The sequence below is a fragment of the Solanum pennellii genome, chromosome 9, assembly GCF_001406875.1.
Source record: "Solanum pennellii chromosome 9, SPENNV200".
In the NCBI taxonomy this organism is placed as follows: Eukaryota; Viridiplantae; Streptophyta; class Magnoliopsida; order Solanales; family Solanaceae; genus Solanum; species Solanum pennellii.
The window spans coordinates 2,731,774-2,746,816 of NC_028645.1; the positions used below are offsets into that span (position 1 = coordinate 2,731,774).

The 15,043-nt window shown below is 32.5% G+C and overlaps 2 protein-coding genes and 1 non-coding gene across 5 annotated transcripts; all 3 read right to left on the reverse strand.

Annotated features, from left to right (window-relative positions):
• Positions 1 to 3,182: 3,182 nt before the first annotated feature.
• On the reverse strand, positions 3,183 to 5,480 carry LOC107031254 (fructose-bisphosphate aldolase 6, cytosolic). Its single transcript, XM_015232556.2, has 3 exons — positions 5,327 to 5,480; positions 4,427 to 4,654; positions 3,183 to 4,246 (listed from the first exon to the last, which is right to left on the reverse strand). The coding sequence occupies exons 1-3, from the start codon at positions 5,352 to 5,354 to the stop codon at positions 3,426 to 3,428; spliced, it is 1,077 nt and encodes a 358-aa protein (XP_015088042.1). The 5' UTR covers positions 5,355 to 5,480; the 3' UTR covers positions 3,183 to 3,425.
• Positions 5,481 to 8,865: 3,385 nt separating this feature from the next.
• LOC114074132 lies at positions 8,866 to 9,061 on the reverse strand. Its single transcript, XR_003574614.1, has one exon. It is a non-coding gene; the product is annotated as a U2 spliceosomal RNA (small nuclear RNA).
• Positions 9,037 to 15,043, reverse strand: LOC107029447 (protein ELC-like). 3 transcript variants are annotated; one of them, XR_001458009.2, is made up of 2 exons: positions 13,634 to 15,042; positions 9,037 to 9,475 (listed from the first exon to the last, which is right to left on the reverse strand). XR_001458009.2 is itself a non-coding variant. In XM_015230863.2 (2 exons), the coding sequence occupies exon 1, from the start codon at positions 14,905 to 14,907 to the stop codon at positions 13,693 to 13,695; it is 1,215 nt and encodes a 404-aa protein (XP_015086349.1). In that variant the 5' UTR covers positions 14,908 to 15,042; the 3' UTR covers positions 9,037 to 9,475; positions 13,650 to 13,692. The 3 variants fall into 3 exon arrangements, 1 of the variants encoding a protein (XP_015086349.1); XM_015230863.2 differs by having other exon boundaries at positions 13,650 to 15,042; XR_003574542.1 differs by lacking the exon at positions 9,037 to 9,475 and adding an exon at positions 9,486 to 12,474 and having other exon boundaries at positions 13,634 to 15,043.

The window sequence follows — 15,043 nt, forward strand, 5'->3', positions numbered from 1 at the left end:
GGGTGGCTTACAATCGTCAATAAATAAAAATTAAATTCACTATAGATAAATAACATGATATTTATTATATTTATGTATATATAATATAATAAACAATAAACATTGAATTTACTTGATTAATATGTTTATTTCTTTTTATTTTGAATTCCTTAAGAGGTAATTTCAATCTTTTTTATTGTTTGATAGTTAAAAAAATATTTTACACTATGGTATGTTATGTGTTCTATTATAATGTTAAAGAGTACTGAAACACTTGAAATAGCAAAGGTGATATATTAATTTTTTTCCAGAAGTATTCTCTAAATATTTCCTGTTTCATGTATCGTGTATCGTGTTATTATCTTTCAGTTCTCTCTAGTTTTTAATTCCAACATCAATATACTCGGTATATATCAGCTTTTGGAATTAAAAGATAGCGTATATGTAATTTGACCTCTAGCTTACATAGATATCGATATTACTTTCGATTGACAATCAATTTAAATAAAACATATCAAAATGGACAAAAAAAAGAATACAATAATATAAAAGTTATGATGATAGAACTCTTGAAACTCAAATTCACTCAAAGTATAACGATCTGATTAAATTTGATTCACTCTAAAAGGTCTTTTACTGAGGTTAAAGAAAACTCAAGATAATGTTTTACATAAGATACAAATCTAAATTAAAAATTAAAAAATAACTTCTTATTCAATCGTAACCTTTTTTTTTCCAGAATTGTAAAAAGAAAAAAAATATTTTTTTATATAAAAAAAAGGGAAAAAGCACAAGTACCTCCCAAACCTATGCCTGAAATCCCAGGGACACACTTATACTATACTAAGGTCCTATTACCTCCCTGAACTTATTTTATAAGTAATTTTCTACCCCTTTTTAGCCTACGTAGCACTAGTTTGAAAAAAAAAAGTCAACCATCGTTGGGCCCACCAGATAGTGCCACGTAGGCTAAAAAGGGGTAAAAAAATATTAATAAAATAAGTTCAGAGGGATAATCGGACCGTAGTATAGTATAAGTGTGTCTCTAAGATTTTGGGCATAGGTTGAGGGGGTATTTGGGCATTATCCCTAAAAAAAAAAAAAAAGTTGTGATGTATGATGATAGAATTTGATATGACTAGTAACTGAGATCACAAAGCTATGTACTTGTTTAGTTTTCACTTTCAAATATCCTAATTTAGAAAATCTGACCATGTATTTTACTTTAAAGTATGTTCTCTTTATAACTAAGAATGGTATAACACAAATTTTTTCAGACTTTATTATATAACTTTTCAGAGATTGTTGGAAAAATAAATATTTATATTATTAGCATATTATATATATGCTTCAATAAATGTACTGTTCAACAACAAAGTAACACAGGTTGATGACGTTTTATGACATAAATGCTTTTTAAGTAATTTTCTGAAATTATCAAATGACAACTTAATAATTAGTTGACCAACCCTTCCAACAACTACAATGCATAAATGTAATTTCACAAGCTAAAGTATCGAGAGAATAAAGTGTATGTAAATTTTATATTTAATTCGTGAAGATAGATTAAAAATAGTTTGGAACGAATGAATACAATAATAAAGAAAATATGACGATATCGATTAATACAGACATAGATTAGTAATTTTAATGTTATATGGTACAAATATCAAAAGACAAGAAATTACGTGAATAAAGCTAATACTATGAGGTATAGTAGAATATTAGTACGTAATTGAGTATTGTTTCACTTTTCAATAAAATTGTGTTTGGTGATAATCTGGAGTGTTAATATCGCATATATCATAACTAAGATCATATTCTCAGTAAAAAAATAAATAAAAATTTACCAACTTTCAGAACTTATGTTATGCAGCATGGTTGGTACCGTGGAAGTTAATAATTTTCATTTATATTTGATTAGTGAATTAAATATATTTTTTAAGAATATATATACATTAAATATTAATATTAGTTATACTAGCAAATCAAAAAAAATGCTTTGATGGAATTTAGAGTAAGAAAGATTAATGATGTTGATTGAGTATTACTTAGAAAAAGTATATATATATATATATATTCTAATGAAATTAAATTTCACTCAAAAAATGATTTTATTAATAATACACTTAACTATATCTATCATCGTATTGATATAAGAAAAGTTGTAACTAAAGTATTTTGTGTGTACTTCTAAATCTCGTGTAAGAGCTTCGAAAGGCCAATATATGTTTATTAACCATATATGTTTTTTAGTTTCGAAATTTTTTTTTTTCAAACTTTAGCTCTTAAAATAGATACACTTGATTATAAATTAGTGAAACAACATATTTGAAACATATTAAATAATTAAGAACTCAATTTCTCCGGATATTACGGGTCTTAAATCATTCGATTATCTAATTTGCAAAATATGTATAACGCGTATACCTAATGTATAAGTTATATAAGTGTATATATTGTGTATATATTGTGTATATTTCGAACATGTTGATAAACTAATGACGCGAACGATATACATTGCTGAAGTTCCTGTATATTAGAACTTCACATGGATTTGGGCTTTACCCATTCTTCCTCTTGTAAAAGGCTGTTGGGCCTGTGTTAAACAAATGGATTTACTATATATGGGCTTTGTTACTTTAAGTTTAAATATGGGCCTTGTATAAATAGGTTATTAGTTTGCTATTATATACAATTTTCCCTTAAGAAAAAGAGGACCTATCTCTTTTCCGTACCAATCCTTATTTACTATACATCGTAATACGTAAACCTACGTTGCACTTCACTTCGAATTTTGAATATTGATTGACGTGATTTTGTTTGTTTTTAAATTCGGTAGGTTTATCATAAACGATCTGGTAATCAATGCTCACTATATTTGTTACGACTAATGTGATTGTTCTTAATTTAAAATTCAACTAACCCTCATAATTCCTTGTCTCGTTAAAATTTAAACTTGAAAACTCATAATTTTCGTAATCTTGTATAACAAACCAAGAACACCAACCCAAAAGAGAGAAAAAACATAACTTAGAAAAAGGATTTAAAACTTTACACCTAACCCCACAAATATCACATGATAGATAAGTTGGTAAAAAAAATAAGTCAAATGTAAGCAAACAAACAACCCCACATGTAGAATACTACATTTCACATTAAAAAATTGGGACCAATGAATCATATAAAGTACAGACCATAAGTTTAAAAAGCCAAAAGATAATATTCCATTTAATAAATCATATCCCAAAAACTGTTACATGAAGATGTCACAAAGCCAATATTGTTTACTCATAAGTTTTTTATTAAACGAAAAATTAAAAAAAAAAAGAAAGCCTTACACATTATGTCCACATATAAGACATTTTTGTAAAACCATATTGTCACATTCTCATTTTCAAAACAGAAATCAAAGAAAAAACATAAAACTAAAAACTTTGTTGATCTTAGTACTTGTAGTCCTTAACATGAAGGCTCTCGGAAGCGCCCTCGCTTAAGTTAGAAGCTCCGGCATACTTTCCGAGTGTAGCCTCGGAGTTGGCCTTGCACCTGGTGAGGAATGCAGCTTGTGCTTTCTGAACATTCTCTTCTTTTCCGCCCCACGCCTTGAGGGTACTCTGCTGGAGAGCACGTCCGAAGGAAAAGGAAAGCGACCATGGCTTCTTGGTTTGAAGCTTGTTCATGGCGTTGAGGTTGACGGTGGCTTCCTCTTCACTCTGACCACCAGACAAGAACACCACAGCGGGAACAGCAGGTGGCATTGTGCGTTGCAGAGCACGGACTGTGTACTCAGCGATCACTTCTGGTGCAACCTTGGGGGATTCAGAACCAGGAGTGACCATGTTAGGCTTCAACAAGGTACCTTCAAGGAGGACATGGTGGTCATTGAGAGCCTTGTAGCAAGCAGCAAGAACGCGCTCGGTAACATCAGCGCACTTTTTAATGTCATGGGCTCCGTCGACAAGGATCTCGGGCTCAACAATGGGTACAAGACCATTCTGCTGGCAAATAATGGCGTATCTTGCAAGGCCATTGGCGTTGTCATTGATGGCGAGCTGAGATGGCTCATTGGCACCAATCTTCAACACGGCACGCCATTTGGCGAACCTAGCACCAGCCTCGTAGTACTTCTGGCAACGTTCTGCGAGACCATCAAGACCTTGAGTGGTGGTCTCACCATCGGTCCCGGGGAGTTCAACGGTACCCTTGTCAACCTTAATACCGGGAAGGACTCCAGCTTCCTTCATGACTTCAACGAAAGGCTTGCCTGCCACCAATATCAGATCATCAATGTAATGCTACTACTACTACTACTACTAATCCTGCACCTCAATCCTAAACAAATTGGGATCAGTCATAAACGTAAACGAGCTCGAGTCTACCCTTGAACTCAACAATCAAATAAAACGATTATCAATGCTAACAAATCAAGTTCTTCAAAACATACCAGCAGCAGTCTTCTGGTAAAGTGTCTCCTCGAACAAGATAACACCGCTAAGGTACTGAAGACAACCAGGGGTGCAAAAGAGAAGCTCGCGGAGAGCCCTCCTGTTTGATTCTACATTCTCGACATTGATGCTCGAGAGACGCTTTCCGATTGTTCCAGTAGATTCATCAGCAGCAAGGATACCCTTTCCAGGGGTACCAATGTATGTAGCATTCTTAATAAGCTCATCTACAGATAATCAACCATTAATTACCTCTTATCAATCACTAATCACTTCATTATTAATCGGATTCTCCAAAAATATACTATTTTTATAGATCTAAATCTAACAAGAATATAGCAACATAAACTAAAACATAAAACAAAAACATCCAAATCAACAGATTTAATCATGTAACTATACTAATCAAGAACAGTATAGACAATCAAATCCTAACCCTAACACTAATTTTCAAGGACAATTAGTACCATTTGTTAAAAAGATTTGAACTTTAAGATCTATAAACTATACACAAATTAAACTAAAACATGAATTAACATGCTACAAACTGACTATCACAAGCTTACATCAGATCCAGACTAAAAATGCAACTAAGATTATAAAAAAACTCAAAAACTATATTATGATTAATAATTAAGCAAATAACAATCATAAAGATAAAAACAAACATAAAGATCTATAAGTGGGACCATGAAAGGGAACCTTTCAAACACAAAGATCAAAACTTTTTTTTTCTTCAAGAAAGTTTTAGTCTTTACATCAAAACAAAAAATAAAAAATACCCAACAACCAAGATCCAAAAACAACACAACCCCAGATGACAAAACAACAAGATCTATCAAAAAAAATCAAATCTTGGATTAAAAAAATCAAGATTTGAACAAAGTAAAAGTACTTACCAGCATACTTTCCCTTGTAGCAAGACATGATTCAATAAGCTTAGATTTGAAGAAAGTGAGAGAAGTTTACAGAGAGAATGAGAAAATTGGAAGAGAAAGTTAAGCTTTTATAATACGGCATATAAGGAGTTGGTGGGGGGCTGCAATATCATCGATGTTATCGACCCCTTGTGCACGCAACCAGCGGTTTTTTGTCATTTGACCATTTTACCCTCACATATTTTTTTTTCTCGATTTTTCACTCGGTGTTCGATACACGTTTTTTGAGATGGATTGGATTAGATATGTATCTAGAAAGCTTCGTTATAGAGTGAAATGTTTTCTACGGGAGTGAAAAGTCGACTCTATTTTCAAAGCTCGAGATTGTTTCTTCATATTAAAAATAAAAGGACATTTATTATCGACGAACGTTTTTATCCTCGCACATTTTTTTCTCATTCTTCATTTGGCGTTTGATTATATGATTTAGAAATGGATCGATTTAAATATGTATCGAAAAAGCTTCATATTAGAGGTGAAATATTTTCTATTAAAATCGACTCTGTTTTCTTTTGATTAAGGATTAAGGAACACTTATAACTTATATATACATATATCTAAATTGTGTTTTGTAACCAACTTAATAAGTAAAAATGAAATATCTTGACGATCCTTAAATTTGATTGAATACTGATTAAAAGTATTTGTATTAACCATTTTTAACTCAAATTTTGAAGAAAAAACTTCATAAAGTCGATTAGTTATTTAAATTTTCAATTTATTATGATATTCTTTTAGTTTAGAGTTTGATTTTTTACCTTATAATTTCTTCTATCTTATAATTTTCTCCGCCCTTGTGTCATTAAAAAAATAACTTCCCATTTGATTTCTGATATTTATATTGGAGTCCTATTAAATTTGAAATCGCACTAAAAAGTCTCACAATTGAATAAAATGCTCCTTGACAAAGAGAATTTTATATTCAAGAAAACTCAAACCCGAGATCTCTTAATTAACGATAAAAGAGTACCTACTGCTCCATCTGAGTAATTAATGACAAAGTTAAGGGTAGTATTACCTAAAATTTTATTTTATTTTATTTTATTCAAATATTTAAACAATTAAGAGGGTGGAAAAGGAAATCAAAACAATGGGTAGGAGACAAATGGGTGGTGTTTTTGAGTGAAAACAACTTTAAAAGCCCACAAAAATCATGTGAGGAGAAGAGCAAATTTTGCCATAAAATTAGTCTATTTTTTTAGTTTTTGTAGTAAAACTAGAAAAAGAGGAGTTAATGGTAAGTAGAAACCAAGTGCTTAGGTCCATTGTTTTTTCTTTAACTTTATGGTCTGGTCAAGTGTCAAAATCTTCACTCATCTAAATAGGAAATAGATAAAAAAAAAAGAATCTTTTTAAAAAATTACTTTCTGATATTTGATAAGTAATAAAAAATATTATCTAAAAGTAATTATGTATATGTAATTTTAACAAAATATTATGTGGGATGAAATGACATGGTGAGTAAAAGTTTGAGGGTGGAATGGTCAAAAAATGGAAATTAAGTGGACGGAGAAGATACGATGAACTTGGAGTGTCATTAATGAAGTTTGTTTTCTACTTTTATTAGAGAAATTATTTTTTTCTTATACGAAATTATTTTTTCAGAGAAAATATTTTTCACTAATATATTAATCAATTAAAAATGAGAAAATTAAACACACCTTAAATCAACATTGATTCCGTAAAATTGTAAGTCTTTTGAGACAACTCGTTATATGTGATTTTAGTTTAGTTTTGTTCTCTTTCAATACATTCACCATAAGTTTACATATACATATCGATAAATTTATAAATCAAACGCAAAATATCACTCAACCATCAGAATCGATCCTCAATTTGAACCTTGAGTGAATATGGTCAATTTCGATATTTCTATATTATATGGTCATAAAACCATTTTGATATTTCAAATTTTTGCAACACTCATGTTGTATATATATAAGATTTTCCCATCCAAAATTCATAAACATCATATAGTTTCATATTATAATTATTTTTTGAACTTACTTTTCACTTTAAGAGGTATTATTATGTCATATAACACTCCATTAATATTTTTCCACTTCAACTAAATTAACCAACTAGTTAATAGTCATATATTTTTAATAACTCTATTTTGTATACTTTTTCATTAGCATCATCAATCATAAATCATGCTTAGCATTGAAAAAAAACTAAATTAACATTAGAAAATATAAGAGAATATGTATCTTGTATTTTAAATTTTTAATTACATAGCTCATCTTTGTGAATTAGGTATAAAGTTAATAAGTCTTAATCAAGATGATGACATGATGAGCACCAACAAGAATAAAGTGAAACAAATAATACTAAACCTTTAATTTTCTAAATACAATAACATACTCAATTAAGAAAAAAAAATTATTTATTAATTAACAGACTTTAAAGGGCAATATATAAATAAATAAATAATTATTTTTTTAAAAAAAAAAAAGAAGAAGGAAAAGACCGTTAGAGGAGGGGACCAAAGTACAAAGAAAAAAAAAAGAAGATCCCATTTCAAAATAGCATATTCCATGTAATTTCGTAAATAAGATTCGAACAGATTAAGATATACGTAAATTAGAGAGGTCATTTCCTATAAATCTCGTCTCGAAAGAGCTCGTAAAATGAAAATAAGTGCGCATATATATATATGATTGCTCATCTTCATAAGTTTAGACTTTAAACGATATCCAATTATTTTAACTTTATACGATATACAAGATTATCTTTTTAATAACCATTAAATTATAATAAAATAAATTATACTATTTTTATAATATAAGGCCAACAATTGACTCTTTTTCTTTAATTTATTTATAATGAAAGGCAGAGAACATGTTGGATCTTGAAACTTAATGCTTTGTCATTCTCCATGTTTCTACATATGGAGTTACTAATCACTTTAATTTATTTATTTCATTAGAAAAAATAATAATTGAAGTTAGTAACAAAGTCAGAAGATGCATCAAATAATAATAATAATAATAATAATATAACAATAATAATAGTTTATGATAAGTCCTATTGATGATTGATAAGAGTTTTAATATTTTATTTTAAATGAACAAGCATGAATAGTGACAACACCTAACATTCACCAATATGATTAATAATATTTAATATAAAGTTTATTATTTTAATTATCTTGTATTGGTCTTCCATTGTTGAAAATATGCTTCACCCTTTTAATAGATCTAACAGAAGTGAATTCAAATTAATCGACTCATTGATAAAGACAGATTCACACATTTGACATTTGAATTCGTTAATCTTTTAAATTTATGAATTCGTATCTACTTTAGTATTGATTGCAAGTTTTAGCAAGTATTCACACATATATTATGCTACGCCACGAAATCATAGGTTTCAAATAAACCCACAACTACAACATCAGGTCTTAAAACTTTGATTTTGCCTCGATTAATCTTAAAGATCTCGAGTTCAAGCATTTGAAAATAAATCGCGCTTTTATAGAGGGAACTTAAGATTTTGTTTAGGTGTCCTACGCGTTGATCTCAACATGTGAAAGCATAGGTTTTGTTGATTAATCCTACAAGTTGGCAATATTCAAATGCCAAGGACCTTGATAGATGGGTATCGTGTGAGTCAATGATTCACGTATCAAACATTAAACTGATAAAAATAGATACTACTACACGTTGATCTTAGCAAAAAGACCGAGAAAGGTATATTTTCGTCTCCAGAAATGTTCTATATCAACTTCAAACATTAAAAACTTTGTAATTTTCGACTCTCGAATTTCGAAACAAGTGAATCAAAATAATGACAGTAGCCTTCAAAGCAATTACTTCAAACTGTAGTTACCTATCAAAAAACAAAAGTTTTTGCTCAGTTCAACTGAAAACTCAACAGGGAGAGTTCTCTTAGGGAAGAAAGTATGATCATAATCAAACGATAGCACCCAAATAGTCTTTGCTCGGACCTTCCAAAAATGTTGCTACCCACAGAGGATCCTCGAAAAGATACATAGCTTGTGGAGGATCCGAATCCGATACACATCAGTTGGTATATCTTTGAAGAGCCCAAGCATATGTCTCAACTGTTCCACTCCACATCAAATTCCAAGACATGTCTCCTTTTTAACTGCAAGATTAATCGGATCCAAGTTAATTTTCTTTGATGAAACTGCAGGACATGCATCACAAGGTTTATTTCCGAAAACTATCTTATCTACAATCGAAAATTAAGTGGCTTGGGGATGAACTATGATAACTCAACCCCAAAAGCTAGCTTGAAAGGATAGAATTGTCCAAGTTTATATAACTATAAGTAATCACAAATCATTACAAACCAAAGAGGAACTCTACCCCGCTTAAATACCCCCGCACACCCAGACTGCCAACTAGAATGTGAGCAATATAACATGGGTCCTCAAATAGGAACTATTATAGGCATGATATAGTCCTAGCGTCAACTCAACCACAAAAACTAGGGGGCGGGGGGGAATTGTTAAAGTTCATATAAGGAGACTATCAGCTCATTTTCACACCAATGTCGGACTCTGATACTCCGGCACGCCCAGACCGCCAAGAGTATATGGGGGCCAAAACAGGACGAACTAGACTCCGATACACTCAACTCCAAAGGTTATCTTAAAAAGAGAAATTGCCCAAGTCCGTGTTAGGAGACCACCAACCCAACCAATTCAGGACTAACCCACTGTAACAGGGCTAAATAAAGAACCACTACCCATTCTGAAATCCAACTTATTTCAAATTTTCATCTAATTCTCTCCTTTTATTTTTAGTTGTTTTGAACTATGAAAGGAAAAAGAGGCTGTTTATATCTTGAAATGAGAGGAAACAACTTGCAGTCTATTTATTTATTTGTTTTCAGTCTAGTGATCAATGAGGTCTAAGGTACTAATCCCAGCAAAGGCAAAAATACGAGGTGATTTCTTCCAACTTGTCCAAGCTTTGGACAAAGTTATCAGCATCTATATCCTGTGAAAATAGTCTAGGTGCACGAAAAATAACCTAGACACCACAGTATCAACAAAAAATTTTGAGGTCTTAAATGAGGTCAAACGTTATTAACCACCAATCCAACAATCCTTATTAACTGAAGGACCTAACAAGAGTGTTCGATGCTTTACCTTTTGTTAAGTATAAAAATCTCTGCAGGTTATCATACTCTTCCTTCCTCCTAATTTATATGACGTTCTTTTCATTTCAAGTCATCCCAAATATGCCTTGTTAAAATACGGTTCCAAAATATTCCACACCATCCTACTAATAATATAATTGTATACAACCTCCACAACTTTCAAGACTTCAAAATTACCTTATCAAAAAAGGTAACAAAAGTTTCAAGGTTTCTAATTCACATGAGTAGACAAATTCGAAACTCACTGCAATAGGCTTTTTTCTGCTTAAAGAACTATTAGATATTACTACTTTCTTCCTTTGCCATACATGATATATATATTATAAACAACAAATATATTGAGCCTCATGCCAAATCAAACACTATCACCAATGAAAAATCAGTCTTATCAAACTCAAAAAATGCAAAAAGAAAATATCTACGATCCACTATAGCTTTAAGCGAGAATGAAGTGTGGACTTCAATGAAGAAATGCGCAAATGAAGAGCAAATATAAATATGTATGGGTAATCCAAGATAAATAATTAAACGCATGAATAACAATACATGGACAAAGAAAATTATATTATTTTTTTGTGAAAAAAGGGAAATATCAGTTTTTGACCTCTCATGGACACTACCTTTGACTATAAGGCTAGGAGTTGAAAGCCTGAATTCTTGGAGATTAAACAAAGTTACCAAGAACATCTGGAAAATGATCCCTAGCTGTATTTTTCGGTGTGTTTGGATAGAAAGGAATAGAAGATGTTTTGACGGGATTTCAACAAAGTTTTGGTTTAATTACCATCCCGTAATAGATTCACATAATATGAAAACACACTAAATAAACGTGAATACACGTCACAAATAGACTCATAATATGAAAACAATCAACAAACTTAACAATTTAATTTTCATTTATCTTTAGATACAATCCAACACTATTACTTAGCAATTGTAGCAGAATAAATAAGAAGACAATTTTCGTTGGGATTCATGGTAATCGCATCATAGATTCACATAATATTAGAACACTAAATAAATGTGACAATACACATGGCAAATAGACTCATAATGTGAAAACAACAATACGTGTGACAAATAGACTTGCTCAGATTTATTCAGCCAAAACATCTTATTTTCTTCTTTAATTATTTTATTTTTTTTGCAATGGATAAAGAGGATTGGGAAGGGTAGGCAAAAGATTGATATGAAATTGATTGAGTCAAAGGAAGCACGCACTGTTACTTTCTCGTAAAGGAAAAAAGGCTTGATCAAGAAAGCAAATACTATTCAACTCTGACCGGAGCAAATGTGGGTGTTTTACTCTTTTCACCAAGTGGAAAATCATATTCCTATGGCTCCACAAGTATAGAATATATTTCTTGAATAGATACTAGACGATCTCTAACATGATCATACTGATGTAGGCAAATCAAATGTCTTTGAGGCACTCAAATATACTGTCAGTCAAACTTACGTTGGACCAGTTCATGTCAATCTAGTCGTGGTTGGACAAAGTTAAAAAGGAAAAAAAAGGTAAATGTATCCCTAAACCAGAAGAGGAGGAGACTTCTTAATTAATAATTATCATGGAGGTGCTATTGGAGTTGTGTTTGGAGGAAATTTACCAGCCATCAGTCTCTTAATATGGTCAAGTCTTGTATTTGTTAGTAAGTCAATTTGCTGTTAGTTTTCAGTCCTCCATTTATCTGAGCCCTCTTTTGTTTTTTATTAGCTCCCTATGCTTTAAGGTCTGTTGTTGTAAGAGCTAACGTATCTTTTGTAACTTTGCATCTTCTTCATGCCAGCTATACAAAATCTATCTTCATAAAAAAAAAAAGATACAAGGCTCATAAGCCAGGAAATTTACGTCTTAGAGCCTTGATGACAACATTAAAGTGCACACTAAGCGAGACGAAACACTCAATATGTTTTGCACCTCGATTTAGGGCTTAAGCGCACCTTTGACAACACTAGGAGTAACGCACCCACCCCTGCAAGAAGGTATAGTTTAGGACAAGCAACAGTCTCGAGTATTTTCTTCAAATGAATGACTAGAAATAAACTAATTTACAGGCATTTTTGTCCATTGATACTTAAACAAAGTCAATGAGAATTTAATGATTTTCTCTTCACTCTCACTTTAAAATGTATATGTCTAGTTCATACTGTGGTATAAATACCACAAGAACACAATTCTATAAGGAGTTGCTTGAAATTTTCCCACTCTAGCTGAAGTTTTTGGCACAAACATGTAGGAGATTCGGTAAAATTCCAAAGACGTACATCTAATTCAACTTATAGAGATCATTCACATAAATGGCATCTTATGTGACTTCAAGCTCTAATACATTTAAGAAATTGTAGTCCCAAATAGTTTTTGTCAATTCAGAGAGAATAAATGGCTTACAGAACTCCTCAACTGAAATGCCTTCGAATCATAGCTAGACAAACTAGTATGGGAAAATGCAAGTGAATTAGGAAAAGATTGTGTTCACAACAACTGTATCTTCCGAATGGACCAATTATAAAGTTATCCCCTCTATACACCTTCAAGTTCACTCTTTTTAATCAAATCAAGCAATTAAGCTTCACTTACTGAAGTTTCATGCCAATGTGACAACAAATGAACATACCTCCAAACAGCTTTAATAAGAGGGATACGTTTAGGAGCTTTTTTTAACTTTTGGCAACTGAGATAGCCCCGAGAGCCAGTTAGGGCACGGTTCAAAACTCGGTCATGGATCAGTTTAGGAACTTCTGATGATAAAATTTATAAGTGGGAGCAAATGAAGCATGGCAAGTACAATAAGTTATGTAGTATACAAAGATATGATAACTTACAAAAGGACTCATTGGTACAAATATCCATCTCAAGCAGAAGTATAGGTTTAGTATTTGTTACAATTCATTTCTTTGAATATAATGACATAAGCTTATCATTAGTCCAAATGCCAATTAGACGTGCAAAGACTCGTAAAGAAATTAAAATATTGGGGATACCAATTGTTCAGGAAAATCTCTCAACACACAATGTTTTTGCTATCTAACAGATACAATCATTGAAGAACATACAGAGCTATGCCGTTATGTAGTGTCAAAATTTCTTTGTGCAGAAATAAAGCAATGACATATTAATCACAAGTAACCTACCTTGAAAAAAACTAACCTCTTCCGTCCATAGTGCACACATAATCCAAGTAATTCAACATCTATGACAAAGTATATTGAGACAGCCTAGAAGCCATATGAGAAACTTGAGCCTGCATCTGAACAGCCTTAACCTTTGAAGCCGTGGCACGATGAATGAATTGTTCACGCGACAACAACCTTACATTCCTCAAGTACTGATCAAAAGGAATTGCCCCATCTTGTATAGCTTTATCCAACGAATAAATCACATCCTCCATAGCCAAATCCGAAGCTGTACAATCCAACATCTGTTTCGAAAGTCTATCACAAAGCTCAAACGCTTCGTCCACATCCACATTCCCTATTTTCTTAACTTTCGTTTCGTTATCTCTAACCCACCCTTCCAACACATCAGCATTCATCAAAACCATCTGTAATTGCTGCTCTAACCCCTCCTTTTCATCCAGCATTTCCTTAACACCTTTCCTCAACTCCTCCTCACGACGCCTCAACACTCCTTGTGCATTAAACAACCCTTCCATATCCGACTCCCTCGCCTTCCCCAACCCTTCAATATCACTATGCAATTTCAGCATAAGCTCATCTATTGCATTTTTCTTATCCACCTCCGACGGATCATCCATTTTCCTCCCCACTACCCCACCACTCCCACTCCCATAAGGTGATGGTGGATACAACCGAGGTGGTATCGCTGGACGAGTCGACCCACTATTCGAAAAACTAGTACCCGGAGGAGGATGCGGGTTTGGGCTCGGATTCGGGTTCCGTTTGGTGTACAAAGGGGGATCACGGCTAAAAAAATGACTCAAATTACGAGCTAATTCAACAAGATTCGAACTTGGATATACCCAATTTGTTAAATAAGGGATTGAAACAATACCAGAAGAGTTCACAAAAGGATGTGAGTCTTTGATGACCATATTACGCGTTGGGTTCACGAATACCAACGGCGATTGACGAGGGTAAGATTCCAGTAACCAAATAATGACCGGAATGTTGTAGGTTGCATCTAGATAGACCATCGGAACTGTGCCGTTCGCCTGAAGGAGATTCACAGTTCTGCCGTCGTTGTAAGTGAAAGTAGCGGTTCTAGGTTGAAGAGAAGGACACGTGTCGATCAACGAAACGAGGTGTTGACGGATTAGCCATTTTACGTCTTCGGAGTAAGGGAGAGAAGAAGGACCTCGTTGGGAGAGAACGTTGCTTAAGAATTGTTGAGTGTATTGGGGAGATGACGGAGAATGAATCGCCGCCGCCGGCGTTGGTGGCGTCATTGTGATCGGAGGAGAAAACGCCGTCGGATTTGGTAAGCTCCGGCCAATTTGAAGTTGATTTTAAGGGTTTGATTTTTTAAATAAGATCTGAAGTTAGTTTTTATTAAAGCTAACTCTATATAGTTTTAACTTTATA

Bases quoted from the DNA above. Each gene is read 5' to 3' on its own strand.
- LOC107031254 (XM_015232556.2), bottom strand. From the start codon at position 5,354: ATGTCTTGCTACAAGGGAAAGTATGCTG. The intron at 4,655-5,326 runs GTAAGTACTTTT...GATTATCTGTAG, and splicing joins CTACAAGGGAAAGTATGCTG to ATGAGCTTATTAAGAATGCT. The intron at 4,247-4,426 runs GTATGTTTTGAA...TATTGGTGGCAG, and splicing joins TTACCAGAAGACTGCTGCTG to GCAAGCCTTTCGTTGAAGTC.
- LOC107029447 (XM_015230863.2), bottom strand. From the start codon at position 14,907: ATGACGCCACCAACGCCGGCGGCGGCGATTCATTCTCCGTCATCTCCC.